This window comes from Nicotiana tabacum, chromosome 22, assembly GCF_000715075.1.
Source record: "Nicotiana tabacum cultivar K326 chromosome 22, ASM71507v2, whole genome shotgun sequence".
Classification (NCBI taxonomy): domain Eukaryota; kingdom Viridiplantae; phylum Streptophyta; class Magnoliopsida; order Solanales; family Solanaceae; genus Nicotiana; species Nicotiana tabacum.
Window position 1 is genome coordinate 54,543,703 of NC_134101.1, and position 20,216 is coordinate 54,563,918.

General features: G+C 34.2%; 1 protein-coding gene and 1 pseudogene across 1 annotated transcript; both read right to left on the bottom strand.

Moving 5' to 3' along the window:
- Nucleotides 1-268: 268 nt before the first annotated feature.
- LOC107805139 (fructose-bisphosphate aldolase-lysine N-methyltransferase, chloroplastic) lies at nucleotides 269-2,198 on the bottom strand. The gene has a single exon (XM_016629132.2). The coding sequence runs from the start codon at nucleotides 1,741-1,743 to the stop codon at nucleotides 373-375; it is 1,371 nt and encodes a 456-aa protein (XP_016484618.1). The 5' UTR covers nucleotides 1,744-2,198; the 3' UTR covers nucleotides 269-372.
- A 1,503-nt stretch (nucleotides 2,199-3,701) lies between these two features.
- LOC107823996 (transcription factor GAMYB-like) lies at nucleotides 3,702-10,879 on the bottom strand (annotated as a pseudogene).
- Nucleotides 10,880-20,216: the final 9,337 nt, after the last annotated feature.

The window sequence follows — 20,216 nt, forward strand, 5'->3', positions numbered from 1 at the left end:
CCTTTTTAGAATGGGTGTCGTCTACCTTGAAATACAAAAATCCAAAATCTCTAAGAAAATGAAAGAATAGTTTTGACATCTTTGCCCCCCTTTTCTGTTTTATTAAAATTATTTTGATTATTTTCTTAGCTTTCCTTTGTTACTAGAAATTATTACTCCCTTTCTTCCACCTTATGTGACATTATCTCCTTTTTAGTCTACTCCATAAAGAATGATCGGCTCTTTAAATTTGGAAATAATTTGTCTTTGAACTTCTCATTTCACTCTTACTGACAAGCTTTTGTAGTCATGTAAATATTATGATATGTTTAAGGTCACAAGTTTCAAAAGTATCTTCTTTTTTTGCTTCTTGAATGAGCAGAAGAATGTTGTCTAAACTCTGAACAAAGTTGCACAATAATTTTCCAGCCATAGTGCAGCAGATTTCAGTACACGAAGCTCACCAATGAGAAGGCATTGAGCCATTTGTCTCCGCAGATCATGTTTTCCAACCATACAGAGAGTAGTGGGCAGCTCCAATGACTTAATAGATGCATTATATTCTTCTATTAGCTCATTGATTTTTGAGTGCAAAAACTGATGTGCTTCAATCTCTCTGCTCTTGTCCTTGAGTGGACGCCGAGCCAATCGACCATCATTTTCTGCTGCTTCCACAGCCAAATCATTCATCTCTAGTGGAGAAGTGCAGCACACAACACGAGCAAACGCACGAATTGACTGTGGAATTCCCCTACCTTGACCGTCAAGAGCATACCCCCTAACCTCCTTGAGCGCGAACGAGTTCTCAGAAGAGCTTAATCCATTGACATCTTTAAGAATTGGCATCTTATGTCTGCTCAAAAGCTCCAACTTCAACTGACGGAGGTTGTCCTCATAAGGTATAGTCAGCTCAACTTGAACCTGTTCATACTTATTACAAGGAAGAGTAAATCCAAAATCCAAAAGGAGTCTTGCATTTGAAAACTTTCCATATCTTATGAGCACCTCATCACCAGGAGCATAACTGTAATCCGCAATAACCTCTGAGAGCTGTTCCTCTTCATTACTCAATACAATCGTGTCCGAAAGGTCACTGTGATTTACAAAATCTGCAAAAGGAATCATAGATACACCCCGAGAGCTTTCCCATGCTCGCGATGTAACTAAAGAGAATGCATATTTAAAGTCCTCTAACGTTAACACATCTCGGATAAAATCAGCCTTCTTAATTGTTGGAAATTCTTGTTCAACAAACAGCTTATGCATAATTGTTTGATGATATAATGAACTTGGTTGAATCATCTGTAGCTCATTGTCATTCCAGAATATAGTGTTATGCATATGTTCAAGCCGGGGAAGACGAGTAATGTAAGGGGCCCATTCAGATTTCTGGCCCAACTTCTGCTCATATAGAATGAGTAAGGCAACTTTAGCGGCATTGCTTACATTATCTCCCAATAAAGTATCGATACCTTTTGGGAGATTATCAGGGGCCAATTGCACATTGTAAGGAACCTTCAACAAGCAATCGCCTGGTTTTATAGGGTGACGAGCAACGAGTGATTTTCCATGAGCGGAGTTTCCAATTGAAAGCAAGGAAGATATCTCCAACCCAGCCTTGTGTTCCAACCACGGCAAAACGTCATTGCACTCTGAACAACTAGTGGAGAAGGTGAATTGGCAGCGGAGCCGACGGATGACAGTGAGGACTGAGCATGGTGGTCGCCAGGTGTTTGATAATTTGACTCTGTGGGAGATTACCATTTTTTAAGATAATAATCAAAATGCAAATTTTCGCGCATTGGTTTATAAGGTGCGGTTACAATGTTATATTGTAACGAGGAAGGGACACCATTCACTAATTCAGTATTTGACAAAGTTAAAATAAGTTAAAAACTGTTTAAAAGAAGTTAAAAATAATAAGTTGGGCAGCTTCAACTTATTATTTTTTGGTTTATTTTTGCTGAAAAGCCACTTTTTTTAAGCCAATACAAACATGTATTTATTCCAGAATTGTATCCTAATTGGCTCCAAAAAGTTTCCTTTCTTAAATTCAGTCTCTTTTTCTTTCTTAAATTCAGTGTCTCATTCTATTTTGAACTTCATCTCCAGCTAAATTGGGTCACATAAATGAAAAGAAGGGACTAATGTTATTTCTGACTTGAAAGGGTTTACAATTGTCATCCCAAAGATAGTTTAACGTTAGGAATCGGAGTACGCTAAAAATAAGGTAAAAATAACGCAAACAAACTCCCTTGCCCATTGGAAGGACTTAAGTGAAGTCCTATATTGCCAAGGGCTTAGCAAAAGTATTCTGAGTTGCCTTCTTTTAAACCTTTTCTCCTTTCTACATATTTGATTGAAAAGGAAAAAAGAGGAACATAATATCCGAATTGTTTGACCAAAAAGTATAACTTTCGGTTGAAACTATTATATTTATGTAATAACGGGTTAAACCTAATTAATGACAATATCTCTAGATGCGAATCTTGAAAACGCGTATAAGGTGGGACAAATCCAATAAGGGGTTGACAATAACCAGCATTAAATAGTCATAAAGTATGAGCAATAATGGAAGGGTAACTGATAATAAATAGCAATAAACGACATTTAAGTAAATAAGAGGAGTGATTCACCCTAAAGAATGGAATGGATGATTGTTTCCCCGTGACAATAATGAGTGACAGACAAATCCAAGATAGTTCGAACTATTCTCGGATCTAATGGAAAAGTATGGAATAATATAAACAAAAATCTTGATAAAAAGGTGATGCTTATCTTTTCTAGAGAGAGAGAATCTTTGTTTTTAACCCAATGTTCTCATCAGATCAATATTACATAAAGCCTTGTCCTTATCTTTTTCCTCTTTATATGGGACACAACTCCAGTAAACCCTGATAGTACATGTGCAGAGAATATTCTTTCTTCTATTGTCCTATTCTAAAAACTAGCCGTTACGATTCCATCCGCGGACTTTGTCCTCGACTGTTATAAGCATCCCGACCACGAGCTTCGCCATCTCCTGATCGACCTCGGCTAATTTTTCCTTAATGCTTTCTTGCCCTAAATGTTCCGCGGTAGATTTTGACCTATACACAAATATCTTATTCCCGATACATGTGTGTGTATATATTTACCTAATGAAATTGAAAAGGTACCAATCAACTTCGGGAAATCACAAATTTTGATGGTTTTCATTGTTCGACCTTCTGATACATTATTACTTTGATTGGAAAAAACTTTCAATTATTTGAAAAATAAAATGGTGATTTCATCTTCAGAATTTTTAGGATTATATATTCTTTCGAAGCCGTGAATTCGAGCGACGAAGGATCCTTCTATTAATAATTGGTCGTTGTGATCTTTTGAAGCAGCCTAGATGTATTTAGGTTGGTTTCACTTCCCAATTTATATTCTCTCAATCACATATTAGTTGGGTCCAATTATATGAATCCTCTGTATCCATTATGCTCTATTTATCCTATCCTATTACAAATTAAAAGGCAAATTACCGTAAAAGTAGAAGTTCTCTCCAATTAATTTGCAGAGAAAGGGAGTATAAGAAAAAGCAATACAGTAACTTGTCCCTCCCAGCACAAAGGAGATACGTCGCATTTGTGGTCAACACAACGGAATTAGAAGGCAGGCAATTCAATGCCACATACAAGAAGTGTCATTTGTTTCAATCTCAAACACTCTCCACAGCTCAACACAATCTAACATGCAGAAGTCATTATCAGTTTATCGAAAAATATTACATTGTCTTCTATTGTCATTTAACAGCTGAGACAATCAAAGTTTGTATCGTAAAGATGTTTGCAAAGCATAAAAGTACCATAATCTTGCTGAGCTTATTGACTGGATGGTAGACATGGCATCCCCTGTGCAAGAGCCATGTCCACAAACTTTACCTGATGGTTTAACCACCGATATAATCATCAAAAAGACCGGAGCCAAATGCATCTTTCAGCGCCAAATGGTTCTTACATAGTTCTGCATAGGACTGAAACAATTGGAGTCAAGCAAGTAGTCTGGCCTGGAAAAGATCGGGTTTGAGGCGTCATCCTTCCCATCATACGGCCCGAAATCAAACTTCTCCTGCTTAACCTTGCAACCTTCACAACCACAAAACAATCAAATTACATAAAATTCATGCTTTCAACTGTTAACACATGAATATTACAATCACTCTCACCTGGCATTGTCACTAACTGGGGCTCCTCTGATGAGCTTCCACTAGTAGGGGTGTATTCACTAAACACAGATGCAGCAGAATGACCTAAAGGAGAGATTGGATCACCATATGTTTCCCACCCAGTCTCATGGAGATCTGGACATGAATTATCCACCACATCACCAGAACTTTCCTGGTGCAAGTTATTCTTTGAAGCTCTCATAGTTTGTGCTTCATAAAGTACAGCGTCCAACAGACCGCTGTTCCTAGGTGACAGATTGCATGACTCAGTCTGGTCAGTTGGAGGGGACTGAATCAAAGTATCAACGGACTCGAGTGAAGGAAGAGGGGAAGAAGATAAGCCCCAACTTGCCATCTGACTTTGGAGTGAAGGGAGCTCGAGCTTCTTTGCCCGTGAGGGCTCTGAAGAAGAGGAGTTGCCATTTAAATGGGCATGGCTGCCAGGAATTACACCCAAGGATGTCGGGTGATGATCAGATGTTAGATTTCGATAATATGAAGATGAAAACCCCAAGGACTGAGCAAGCAAAAAACCATCATTCTGATATTGATGGTAGCTTGGGAAAGAATCATCATTTTTTAATGGAGAAGAATCATCATTTAAACCAGAGAACTCAGACTCGGAGCCTCGCATACGCTTGGTTGGATGCACCGTTGAGAAGAATGACCGACTGTAATAGGCAGAATTAAGACCCTGTGCCAACAGGCTTCTCGCAGGAATATCAAGTAAGCTACCGGAGGGAATATCAAGAAGTGGTGGTGGACACAACTGCTGATTGAATTCCAAATTTTTGAACTCCACTGCTGGAATCTCATAATTGTTCATTGGTAAGAAATCAGGATATTGTGCATCCGTAGAGGAGAATGCACCCAACTCCTCGTTTTGCTTGTTTTCACTAATCGCCTGAAAACAAATATCTGGAGGGTAAACTGGCAAGCCTGCACGCTGTCGTCTCTTTATTCTGGTATTCCAGTAGTTCTTTATCTCATTATCTGTGCGCCCAGGCAACTGAAAAAGTAGAATAGGGGCATCAAATGTTAAACTGGAATAACGAATGATATACCACAAGATTTCCAATTTGAGAACATGGTGAGGTCACAGTTTTTGTTATTTTGTAGAAAGTCATATCAAATAATGGAAGTTACAGAGCTAAATGTACTGATAGAAGAGGGGAAAATCCACATTTCCAGACTACAAAGAACATTATCCAAATATATCCATACAGGTTTTACCAAGCACAAAGCACTATTCATATCTGGTGACACACATTGCACGAAACCACCTAAAGAAAAATCATGTGCACTATATGATAAAATAATGAACTTGGAACATCACAAAAGAGTCGCAAAAGAGTGAAAAGAAATTTATCACGTGAGTTAGGCGCTCCCAACAATGTGGCATTCACTATGAGTACTTTCCCTTTCTCCCTAGAATACCTTACTTTTCTTACTCACCAGAATCAAGACTCCTATCCAAGTCAAAAGATTATTACCAAGTGTGCAAAAGAATTATAAAATTATTGATAAATATGTCAAGGCAGATAAGACCCTTGTAATATGTTGAATCCCAATGACCCAGACACTTCTACATTTGGTTTCTAAAAACTTTTTAAGATAAAAGATTGTTAGACTATAAATTCATATCACAACACTTCCCACCATGCCACGATTAGTCACATTTTGACACTCCTCAGTGCTAAGAACAGCAAGAAAACGAAGAACAAAGGAGAAGGAAAAGAATACTATAGCTGAGGAGAGCTAATCCGAAAGTACTAGCATTACTTCCAAAAAACAGCAACAAGGCCAGCACATGATAGGGCTATAAACTACAAGTGTGCACTTCAATTGAACAATGAACTCCTTAAATGGATAATCTGAATAAATTTCAGAGTACTGTTAATTTGATAACCTGATCAGGATCTAAAACAAAACCCACATCTGTCATTAAATATAATATATCAAGAAAAAGAGAGATTTCACAACATATCATATGCTGCACATATATTCGCAATATCTAGAAATATATAGCACCTAAACTATCAACAGAAGTTAGGGATAACTGCACAAGGAGGTCGGTAAGTTGAGACAATGATAAGGATAACTTTGTACCCAATCCCACCCCAACACCTCTTTTCGGTTAATTGCGGAAGTATTGATTGACCCTCATTATTATGGATTGAGGTGTAGTTGAATGACTAATGCAAAAGTAAAAAGAAAATATTCACATATTTTGCACATGTTATATACAGAAAAATAAGGAAACAAATGAGCACATAAATGGCCAACACCTAAAAAGTGTTGCCTTGGAACATTTCATTCAGTCGCACGAGAGAGGGGTAGGAGGATGTGCATGTATCTTCTGCTTAACATATAGAGCAATAACGACTGAGAAAGGGTTTATATTTACTAAATGATGGAGCAAGAGGTTAATAAGAGCCAGACGAGGATCAAACCGATCTGAGCCAAGTCACCAGTTTTGAATCAATAATCAGGCAAACGGCATTCAATTTCTAGGACCAACCAGATGGAACAACCATCCAGGTCAGTTTCTATAAGGCAAAAAAAGGTACAGTTGATCAGCTTGTTTCCTCCTCCCTTCAAAAGATGATGTTAATAGTTTTACCAGACCACACTCTTACACCTTAATATCATTGAGGATCAGACATTAACTTCATATCAACTACCCAATAATTGACAACAAATAGAAAAACAAAAGATAAGTTCAGAGAGCTTAACAACAAACAGGGGAGTACAAAAAGAAAAGATAAGACTATTTTAATGATAAAAACTTGCAATGAGCAAGATTTCTAAACATTGCACTTGAAAACTTGAAGACAAGCAGATAACACATTATTAAATAAACATATTGAAAGAACGCTACTTTTTTATATAAAGGTAAAATCTGAGAACACTAGTTGCTTCTCCCAAAAGCAGAATGCTTATCAAGGACTATTAACATTGTTTGGAAAGTGTTATGGTGATTATCAATCTAATAATAGATTTTGTCAATTAATGCCAGGTATAACATCCAGCTAAGAAAAAGAATTAAGCAAAATCAAATAGAAACTTAAAAGTGAAAGGATGAGCAGTCATTTCCCAAGTACTATGATTATAAGCTGGTGATTAAATTATTTAAGGGGCAGATACGGCTTTTAAACCAGCTCAACCCACCAACTTAAGAAAAGAAATTTTACTGCCCCACTAGATAATATAGTAGTGCATCACATCAACTGAAAACAAGGATTTTCTTTAAGTAAAACAAATTTCACATATGATTCTGTTTTCATTCCTATTTTTTTTTTAAAGAACATGACTTAAAAGTTTTCAATACAATGATTTGGGTATATGAAATGTGATCATGTAAATAACGCAGAAAGGTAAACATGAAAAAAATTGCTGTTTTTACCAAAAGTTCTCTTGAACTGTCAGTTTAACCAAATTCTAGAAAATAATTTAGCTAAAATAATGATATCTGATCGCATTTATGGATTTTATTATCAGAGATAAGATTTGAAAAGAAGTAAGCCATTAGCAATATAGACTGCAAAAAAAGAAGCAGATTGAGAGAAGTTACGAACATCAGCAGCCATTCGTGCCCATTTGTTTCCCATCTTAGCATGCAGTTCAATTATGCGGCGCTCTTCCTCGGGAGTGAAAGCACCTTTCTTTAAATCTGGTCTCAGGTGATTGGCCCACCGCAAACGACAACTTTTACCACATCGAGCAAGTCCTGAGTGCTTCTGGACGGCATTCCAGTTCCCCTCACCGTGTTTCGTGACGTAATCCACTAAAATTGCATCTTCTGCAGAAGTCCAGGGGCCTTTTTTTAGTGGTAGACCTCCTCCGGTATTTCCTCCACCACAGGCTTCTTCGACAGATGGCGAATCCACACCAACATTTGATGTCATCCTGTCATCGCTTTCACTTGTCATACTCATATCCTAAAAAAAGGTTGAAGAAGTAAGCAATAGTGACGGCGAATGTAAGGGATATAAAATTGTTTGTTACTAGGTCAAGGGAGTAATAAGGAACACATCCAAAAGGAGTGACATCATTCATGACAAACCAGTTGCGCTTACTATAAAAATGAATGACAATAAAGAAACTGCCAACTTTTAAAAAGCAAGATTGAGATTTTTAAATAATAGTAACAAAGATGGAAAAAGGTTCATGACGAAAAACGAATAACCTATTCTGAATTATCCCAGTCCAAACTTCTGAAAACCCATCTGATCAACTTATCACGACTAACTACCAATTAATGTGACATAACCAAAAATTGGTACACTTGTAAGGATACAGACATAATGAATAGCATCTTTGTGCTCCTTTTGTTTCAATAAAATGTTGACTTACCTATTAAAAAAATGTGAGATAATCACTTATTGGGATAAAATGAAGGAAACATGGGGAGAAAAAGGGTTTAACTTATTTATCGACAAATCAACTATACCTCAATCCCATACTTGAAAAAAGAAAATGCTGAGCTCAACATCCAGGTGAGCAAAAAAGGGAATGTTTTGACAAAACTCAAATAAAAATAACTTGTAAACCTAAAGAAACAGCCAAGAATATTGACCAATCATATAGCTTCTAACCAGCCAACGAACTCAACGATTTTGCTGATAAGGAATTCAATTTGTACATAGGAGAACCTCTTACACCATATTAAGCATTTGTCGGTTCCATCATAACTTTTATCAGATTTTTTTTTTTTAATAAGGAAAATAATTTTTTTGATGATTGGAAAAGAAAACTCCCTGATATACAAGTTGTATACTAAAAAATAGAAAATCTACAAACAGATATGATTCTCTACAAAAGACACCCAATATTCAATTACTAATTATCATTAAACAAACATTTAGAATGAAAAAGTTCAAATTCCCCGTTTATCAGCCTCAAAAGGTTGAAATGTCAAATATAATAAAGACCCCGACTCTCAACTCCATAAAAAGATTTTATCATTTAGAGACCATTCAAATATCGTGATACGCTTAAATTATTTCCAAATAATTAACCTATTCTTAAATTCCTTAACACATAATTCAGGGCACCAAACTTCTAAAAACCCATCACATCACCTTATCACATCCAACTACCAAATACTGTGACATAATAACTTCTTGAAATAAAATGAAGGAAACACGGCGAAGAGAGGCTTTAAGTTCTTTATCTACAAATTAATCGATCAACTACCACTTAATCCCATACTCATAAAAAGAAAAAACTCAGCTCAACGTCCAGCTGTAACCAAAAAGTAATGATTTGTCCAAAACTCAAGTAAGTATATTTTGTAAACCTAATAGCAGCTGAACAACATAAAGAAACCGCCAAGAATATCGACCAATCATTTAGCTTCAAATCAGCTAATAAACTCAAATGATTTTGCTGAAACGCAAATCAATCGTGCATATGTGAACCTCTTCCACCATTGGGTGTTTGTTAATAAAAATATCATTTATGAGTAAACAAGCATTATAATAAATAAATAAATAAATAAATAAATAGATACATAGATAGATAAAAAAATATCAAATTTCACAATTAATTAGATCACTGGCATAACTTCAGCATCAAAATACTAATTTTGTCAAATCTAACACCTACAATACGTGAAATACCTCAAATTAATGCATATTAACAATTCAGAAACTTCAGCAACACCAATAAAGAATCCCCAACCCTCAAAGGCTAAAGTCAATAAAACCTCTATAACTTAAAGACCAATCAAATTCATAACACATTACCAAAAGCATAAGAAAGTATCAAAATAGATAAATGCTGAACAATTAACAGCCCTATAATGACTGAAAAAAGAAAAACAATAACATACCACAAGCTGAAACTGATATTAAAGATAGTTAAATAAATTACTATTATAACTTAAATAAATTACTATTATAACATCATTTGTGAATTTTTATTTTTACCTGAATGAAGAAAGCTGATGAAGTTGCCACAAGGACTCTTTGGAGTAAGTGGAGCACCTTCAAAGCAGTAAATAGTATTCAATCTAATTGAACACCCAGTCCCTTAAACCACCTCAATATTACCCAAAAAAAACCTTCAAATGAAAATCCAAACCCTAAATATGGATCATGCAAATATGAACCTTCAAATTCATCACCTAAAATCCCAGAACCTAGAAGCTAAAATGTGAATCCGAAAATGTCCAACTTTTGAAGAAAAAAAAAGTTTTTTTTTTTGAAACCCTGATAAGGGGTCGGTGAGAAAAGAAATGGATAGCAGCAAGATCCACTTATTTTTCAAGATTTTTTTTTTTGAGATAGAGAGAGAAATAAAAGGTGTCAGCTGATTATGGAATTTTGAAAAAGAGAAAAAAAAGAAGGAAAAAAAAAAAAGGGTAAATGTGAAATGGGGAGAGAGAAAATAGAGATGGCAAAAGAAGAGGGGAAATAGAAGAGAAATATGAGGAATGGCTAACACAACATCATTAGATTAAAAAGAATGAACTAAAGAAAGTTTCTTCTTTTTGCAATCATTTTTTGCTTGTTTTATTGGCATCTTTTTCTTCTTTCTTTTTCACCATTTTTTTCTCTCCCTATTTTTCTCTCTTCTCAACTACTACGCGTAGCAGGGAAGATGGAGATTGACATTTATAGGGGTGAAGCTTCTAGAGAGAGAAAATCTTGGACCGAAGAAAAAATTATGGGACTTTTAACATGTGGGAGTTTTGTTATTAAATTATTTGTTGAGAATTCCTTTTTTTATAGCATGATGGGGATTTAATCATTTCTATTAATGATTAGTGTATTAATTAAGATATTAATTTCCTCCGTTCACTTTTATTTTTCATTAAACTGAAATATATATTTTCACTTTTATTTATCCATTTAAGTAAATCAACATAAAATAATTTTCTCTTTTTTACTCTTATCATTAACTACTTATTTTTTAAATTATTTGGCAAGATATTTTGAAATGCTATTATTATTATAGGTATTATGTAAAATATATGTTATATTTATTATTTTTTAGGAGGTGTGTAAAGTTTTGTATGGACAAGTAAAAATGAAAGGAGAGAGTTACTCTCTCCGCCTCAAATTGACTCAAATTATCTATTGTGTTTCTCTTCTACACATCCCTTAAAAAATATATTAAATAGGAAAGGTTTTTGACTATTTTACCCTTGTTATATCTTAAGATATAATCTGTATTCATTTAATACTTACTCATAATTAAGGTATTTGTAGTCTTCAAGAAGAATTAATATTAAGGGTAGAATAGAAAAAAATAATTAATTTGCTCTTGAATTTTTAAAATGACAAATAATTTAAGATAACTATATTAAAAACCACGAAAAATAATTTAAGACGGAGGGAGTATTATTTCTTTATTTATAGTATGCATGGGTTTAATCATTTATTAATGACTAAATGATTAAGCTACTGGAAGTAATTATGAGGCCCCACAGCATGACAATAAAGAATTATCTTTCATTTATTGAAAATTGCACAATTCAAGAATTTCGTCTCTACTATACAGAACCACATGGAGTCTTGTGTCGTTTATGAGATTTTTTATTTCTTCTTCTTCGATTGGAGAGAGGATAAACAGTATCTCCACTTATCTTTCACACAATTTGAATATTTATTTAATTAATTACAAAAAAATCGATATTTAAATTAATATGTTATAAAATAAAGACCGTAAAGTAAAGACAAGTATAGAGAGAAACTGATATATTATTCAACTTCAAATTCATGTACATAATGAACTGAAAACTCCTCTATTTATAGAAGAAAGGAAGCAGCTGCAAGTCTTTTCAGGAAGCAGCTGCAAGGCTTTTCTTTAGCTGCTTGTAAGCTGTCTGCATGAGCTGCTTGCAACCTCTCTGTTTAATAAGAAACTGCTGCAAATTATTTCATTGAGCTGCTTGCAACCTGCCTACATCAGCTGCTTGTAGATAAACTTCAACAGAGTACTAAATGAATAATCTTCTTCAGGAAGATTATCTATAGCGGAGTAATAAATGAACATCCACAATATAATTATTTTCATAATACTCCCCCTTGGATGTTCATTAAAAGGTATTGTGCCTCGTTAAAACCTTACTAGGAAAAACCCAGTAGAAAAAATTCTAGTGAAGGAAAAAGAGTACACATATTTAGTAATACGCATTTCTAGATGCCTCATTAAAAACCTTATAAGGAAAACCCTATGGGAAAAAACCTTAGTAAGGAAAAAAGAGTACATCGCGTATTTTACTCCCCCTGATGAAAACCTTGTTACAAATATTTGAGTCTCCGCATTCCAATCTTGTATACCATCTTCTCAAAAGTTGAAGTTGGCAAAGATTTAGTGAATAAATCTGCCGGATTGTCACTTGAACGGATTTGCTGCACATCAATGTCACCATTTTTCTGAAGATCGTGTGTGTAGAATAATTTTGGTAAAATATGCTTCGCTCTATCTCCTTTTATAAATCCTCCCTTCAATTGGGCTATGCATGCAGCATTGTCTTCGTATAAAATTGTGGATCTTTTATCACACTCCAAACTACATTTTTCTTGAATAAAATGAATCATTGATCTCAACCATACGCATTCCCTACTTGCTTCATGAATAGCTATTATCTCAGCATGATTTGAAGAAGTAGCAACAATTGACTGCTTTATGGAGCGCCATGATATGACAGTACCTCCACATGTAAACACGTACCCGGTTTGAGATCGAGCTTTATGGGGATCAGATAAATAACCTGCATCTGCATAACCAACAAGATCTGCACTATCTTTGTTAGCATAAAACAAACCCATATCAAGAGTTTCCTTTAAATATTGCAATATATGCTTAATTCCGTTCTAATTTCTCCGTGTAGGAGAAGAGCTATATCTTGCTAGTAAATTAACAGAAAATGCTATGTCAGGCATTGTAGCATTAGCAAGATACATAAGTGCACCAATTGCACTGAGATAGGGTGTTTCAGGACCCAGGAGTTCCTCATCCTCTTCTGGAGGTCGGAACGGGTCCTTATTCACTTCAAGTGATCGAACAACCATTGGTGTACTCAATGGGTGCGCTTTGTCCATGTAAAAGCGTTTTAAGACCCTTTCTGTATAGGCAGATTGATACATAAAGATCCCATTTGCTAAATATTCAATTTGCAGTCCAAGACAAAGTTTTGTCTTTCCAAGATCTTTCATCTCAAATTCTTTCTTAAGATATTCAATTGCCTTTTGGAGCTCTTCTAGAGTTCCAACAAGATTTATGTCATCAACATAAACAGTAAGTATAACAAATTCTAATGCCATTTTTTTTATAAAAATATATGGACAAATAACATCATTTATGTAACCCTCTTTCAACAAATATTCACTGAGGCGATTATGCCACATGCGCCCAGATTGTTTTAAACCGTACAAAGATCTTTGTAATCTGATTGAGTACATTTCCCGAGATTTTGAATATGCTTCAGGCATTTTAAATCCTTCAGGGATTTTCATGTAAATCTCATTATCAAGTGACCCGTACAGATAAGCTGTAACCACATCCATCATATATATTTCAAGCCTTTCACATAAGGCTAAACTGATGAGATATCGAAATGTTATGGCATCCATAACGGGTGAATATGTTTCTTCATAATCGACTCCAGGTCGTTGTGAGAATCCTTGTGCGACAAGGCGAGCCTTGTATCTTTCAACTTCATTTTGCTCATTCCTTTTTCACACAAAAACTCATTTATGACCAACTGGTTTTATACTAGCAGGTGTTTGGACTACTGGTCCAAAGACCTCTCTTTTAGCAAGTGCGTTCAATTCTGATTGAATTGCCCCTTGCCATTTTGGCCAATCAGATCTTTGTTGACATTCTTCGACAGATCGGGGTTCAAAATCCTCACTATCTTGCATAATGTTAAGTGCAATATTATATGCAAAAATATTATCCACTACTATTTTAGATCGATTTAAATTAATCCCATCACCAGTAGAACTTATTAAAAGTTCCTCGCTCACTTGAGCCTCGGGTTTATTGATTTCTTCAGGAATCTCATAACTAATCAAATCTTGGGTCTCTTCAGGAGATCCCTTCATAATATCATTTTGATCATTTGTCGATTTTCTTTTTCTAGGATTTCGATCCTTAGAACCCATAGGCCTACCACGCTTCAGGCGTGCTTTAGGTTCACTAGCTCTCATGCTAATAGATGGTCCTGCTGGGACATCAATTCGGATAGGCACATTCTCTGTAGGGATATGTGACTTAGTTATTCTTTTCAAATCAGTAAATGCGTCTGGCATTTGATTTGCTATATTCTGTAAATGGATGATCTTCTGGACCTTCTGATTACATATAGGGGTACGTGGATCAAAGTGAGATAATGATAAAACTTTTCACACAATTTCTCTTTTGATTTCCTTTTTCTCTCCCCCTAATTGTGGAAAATTTGTTTCATCAAATCGACAATCTGCAAATCGAGCAGTAAATAAATCTCCCGTCAATGGTTCAAGATAGCGAATAATAGAGGGTGATTCAAATCCAATATATATTCCTAACCTTCTTTGGGAGCCCATCTTACTGCGCTGTGGTGGTGCTACTGGCACATATACAACACATCCAAAAATTCGTAGATGGGCAATATTTGGTTCATGACCAAAAACTAATTGTGACGGAGACTATTTATTATAATGTGTTGGTCTGAGACGGATAAGTGATACTGCGTGCAAGATAGCATGGCCCCAAACAGTAGTGGGCAATTTTGTTTTCATAAGTAGTGGTCTTACTATCAATTGCAGTCGTTTAATAAATGACTCTACAAGGCCATTTTGAGTATGAACATAAGCTACCGGATGTTCAACTTTTATCTCAACTGATAGACAGTAATCATCAAAAGCTTGAGATGAGAATTCTCCAGCATATTATAGGATAATCTGAGAATTGTGCCCTTAATCGAATTATTTGGGCTAATAACTTTGCAAACGCCAGGTTGCGAGATGATAATAGGCACACACGAGACCATCTTGAAGATGCATCTATTAGGACCATAAAATATCTAAACAGCCCACTTGGTGGATGAATAGGTCCACATATATCCCCATGTATACGTTCTAAGAAGGTAGGGGACTCAATGCCAACCTTCATTGGTGATGGTCTAGTAATCATTTTGTCTTGATAACAAGTATCACAAGAAAATTCATTATTTGTAAGAATCTTCAGGTTCTTTAATGGATGCCCACTCGAATTTTCAGTAATTCGTCTCATCATTATTGATCCAGGATGGCCCAAACGGCCATGCCAAAGCACAAAAGTATTTGAATCAGTAAACTTCTGGTTTACGATAGAGTGTGATTCAACTGTACTAATCTTTGAATAATATAAGCCAGAAGATAAAGTTGGTAACTTTTCTACAATGCATTTTTGGCTAGAAATATTCTTTGTAATACAAAGATATTCCACATTCATTTCATCTATTGTCTCAACATGATATCCATTTCGGCGGATATCTATAAAACTCAACAAGTTTCTTCGGGACTTGGAGGAGTACAATGCATTGTCGATAATAAGTTTTGTTCCCTTAGACAGAAATACAATAGCTCTTTCGGAGCCTTCAATCAAACTTATATTACCAAAAATTGTAGAAATATTTGCTTTTTCCTTATTCAAATAAGAAAAGTATTTCTGATCTTTGAATATGGCATGAGTTGTTCCACTATCAACTATACAAATATCTTCATGATTGGTCTTTGATCCAAACATAATTTGAGGATTATCCATATTCTTCAAAATGACATAAACAAAATAAATATGATAGTAAACATTATAACTTTTATTTATGTACAACAATTACATAACTATACTATCTACTACAAATAACAGAAATTAAAATATTTACATCTCTACAGATTCACTACCGATCACATGACTTGTTTTTCCTTCCGGGAGTGCAAAGTAATCAGCTACATCCAAATGCATGAAGTCTAAATTATCTTCAGAAATAAAATTTGCTTCAGCATTTTTCTCTGTCTTCTTCAGGGAAGCTTGATATAGCTCAACCAGGTGCTTTGGCGTACGACATGTACGTGACCAGTGCCCTTTTCCTCCACATCTATAGCATGCATTTTCTGGCTTTGCTGCTTGCACCGCTTCATGCTTTTGTTCCTTTCTTTTTCACTGCTGGTGGTGAGGAGGGTTCTTTGGTGCATTATTATTACTATGATTAGAGTTTCTTCCCCAACCACGGCCATGACCACGACTGGGGCCACCTCCTCTTCCACGTTTAGCTTGGTGGAAGTTCGTCTCATTCACTTCTGGAAATGGACAAAAACCAGTAGGTCGGTTTTCATGGTTTTTCATTAATAGCCCATTATGTTGCTCGGCTACAAGAAGATGTGAGATAAGTTCAGAATACTTTTTGAATCCCATCTCTCGATATTGTTGCTGCAGGAGCATATTCGAGGCATGAAAAGTGGTGAAAGTTTTCTCCAACATATCATGATCAGTAATATTATCACCACATAGTTTCAATTGGGAAATAATTCTAAACATAGCAGAATTATACTCACTGATAGATTTAAAATCTTGTAGCCTTAGATGAGTCCAATCATAACGTGCCTGTGGAAGAATGACCATCTTCAGGTGGTCATATCTATCTTTCAAATTACTCCACAGTATGACTGGATCTTTAACAGTAAGATATTCCATTTTCAGGCCCTCATCAAGGTGATGGCGTAGGAATATCATTGCTTTGGCACGGTCTTGGTTTGATGCCTGATTTTTATCTTTGATGGTGTCTGCCAGACCCATCGCATCAAGATGAATTTCGGCATCAAGCACCCAAGACATGTAGCTTTTGCCCGATATATCTAGGGCTACAAATTCAAGTTTAGAAAGATTTGATATTATTTAGAAAAAGAAAGTTTGTACCTCTGAAACTTTCAAAGTATTTTCTCGAGATGGCAGAGTCTCGTGCTGATAATGTGTTATAAAATAAAGACTGTAAAGTAAAGACAAGTATAGAGAGAAACTGATATATTATTCAACTTCAAATTCATATACATAATGAACTAAAAACTCCTCTATTTATAGAAGAAAGGAAGCAGCTGCAAGGCTTTTCAGGAAGCAGCTGCAAGGCTTTTCTTTAGCTGCTTGTAAGCTGTCTGCATGAGCTGCTTGCAACCTGCCTGTTTAATAAGAAGCTGTTGCAAATCATTTCATTGAGCTGCTTGCAACCCGCCTGCATCAGCTGCTTGTAGATAAACTTCAACAAAGTACTAAATAGATAATCTTCTTCAGGAAGATTATCTATAGCGGAGTAATAAATGAACATCCACAATATAATTATTTTCGTAACAAAATATTGATAGTCGAATTTGCCGAATTATCTTTCACACAGCTTAAACTTCCTAACTTATTAATGGGTGGTAGAAGTGTCTAATAGTAGAGTAAACTTCACTTATCGGTTATTTATGGAGTATATTTAATAATTTGTAACTGATCACAAGATGAAAATTTATTTTTGATAATAAAAATATTATTACAAAGGTATAAGAAAATGATAAGTTTGCAAAATAACAGTTAATATTAACCTTCAGAAAAATAAAATGAAATTTTCTACATTAAGCATGAAAGAGAACTTAATATTGTCAGTGTTATTGAAAGTAAAAACTTTAACGAAAGTATCTGTTTAATTATTTTTGGAATGTTTGATAGGGTCATAAGGGGGTGAGTGGTTAGTTTAACTTAGTACTGTATTAATTAGGAGAGGTGCTTAGAAAGATAGAATTAATTAATACGAGGAATGAGTTTGATTAAGCAATTATTACTATTAAAAGAGGAATTTAGGTGAGGAGTGTGTTTGATATTAAAAGGAAAGTTTAATAATCCCTTTAGTTACACCAGTCTTAGTCCACCTGGGGAACATAGTCAGAGGAATAAAATTAATTAATTAATTAAAAAGTGCAGTTTTAAGTCTCTTACATTAATTAATAAGTGTCTTTTTCTATAGTTGTAGTATTTCCCCACATATATTTTACTATTGTTGCTAGGGGGTTGGTACTGGTCTAAATAAGGCCAGACCAGAAGAAATTATATTATTTTTCTTTTTTATCAGTGGGTAAAAATTGGGTGTCTTTCTTTTTCTATTTTTAGAAGAGTTTTTATTCCTTTCATCATCTCAAATAAATATCACCTATTTCTTACTTTGGCATCCTAGAAATGATAATTCATTTGACAAAATAAATTTCTTTTAAATGCAAAAAAACAATTTAAGAGGGACCTATAGCAGATTCAATATCAGCTTCCCTTTTATTTGGTAGTCCAAATAGATGTCTAACTATTTTGAAAATTATTATGCATTATGCAAAATAGAAAATTGTAGGGACCCTTTTTACTTTTTCTAGATATTATTCTTTTCTATTCTATCCTAAAACCAGAAGTTAGTAGTCTTTAGATACTTCCCTTTACAGGAACAAATTTTGAAATACTTTTTTTTATGATTATTAAGTCAAAAACAAAAAAGAAATTCAATGTGAAATGAACAGAATAGTATGGTCATTTTACGTGAAAGACAATTTGGAGTGAGTATAGAAGACAATTTATTTTCTAAAGAAAAGGAGTCTAAGGAAAAGAAAAGTTCTTGAGGTCACCTTTGGCAACTATTTGCAAATTCATGGGATAAGACTTTTTATGTGAATTATGATCCCCCAACTTTACCCTAAAAATTAAACACCTCCTCCAACATTAAACAATAGATATTCTATTCCTGCTATAATATGCATTATCTATTTTGCCCTTGATATTTTCAATTCTTCCTCCGTGCACATATATAAAATATACTTCATCTTTACCCATTTAAATATCTTATTATTAGTTATATAATTAAGTTCATTAATATTTAACTAGAATAATACTTTTATGAGTTTGTAACAAAATTTCTTTTTGCTTTTTATGATTATTGTTTTAATATTACCCATTAAGTATTACTTTCTCTTTTATTTTTTATTATGTATATATATGTTTGAATTTTATTGTCATTAACGAAATATTTCTAAATTATAAATTAGAGAACATTTAGGGTATAAGTATCCAATCTCTAGGAATTTATTACTATAAAATTTATCTCTATTTTTAATTGCTATTTCTTTTATATTACTGCACTAAGTATATCTTTATGAGGTTCTCACTAATTTTCATTCTCGATATGCATAAGGAATTTTTTGAGTTTTAATTGATATTAATAACATCTTTTACTCTAATATTTTAATGGAGCTCACTTATTTTATTATTCAATTTCAATAAATTATATATGATTGATAACTATTTTTCACTTTTTTATTTTTTAAAATTTTTGTTATATAGGTAAATCCATAATATAGATCAAGAAAAATATTGTGATATTAAAAAAAGTAAAAATAAATAAATAGAGAAAGACCGATAAGCTGAGGGTAAATAGGTATTTTAAAAATGCAATTGAGTTTGGAGAAGCAGAATGTCTATTATTTAATGTTAGAGGAGTTTGATTTTTAAGGTAAACATAAGGATTCAAAATAATTTTCACCCTATAGATATCCCCTTGAGACGTCTATTAAAGGGAGACACTACTTTTGGAGGCAAAAACGTGCTAGGAGTAAAGACGGGTAGATTCGGCGAAGAGTTTTCATTCTTCTTCCTATATCTCTTGTTAGTTATGAATTTTAGTATTATATATTTACATACTATTATGAGTAGCTAAATTCTTATTTAGGGTTTTGATGGAACCAATTATTGAATGATTGAGGAATTCAGAAACCATTATTGTTTAGTGGCTATTAATTTCCTATAGCTACCACATACATAATTACTTCCTATAGTTATTATTCAGTTGTTAAAGTAGTGTATTCATTGTATTCACGCTACTGTATTCATGAATACATTATTCATGAATACAGTAGCAAAAGTCGCTTAAAAAATAGGGGGTTGCATCTGTACGCGACTGTATTTACATGTATTCGCGTCATGTATTCATGAATACAGTCACCTTAAAAGTAGGTCTGTCAGATGTCTAATAACGGAAATAGGATCAATTAGCGTGATGCAC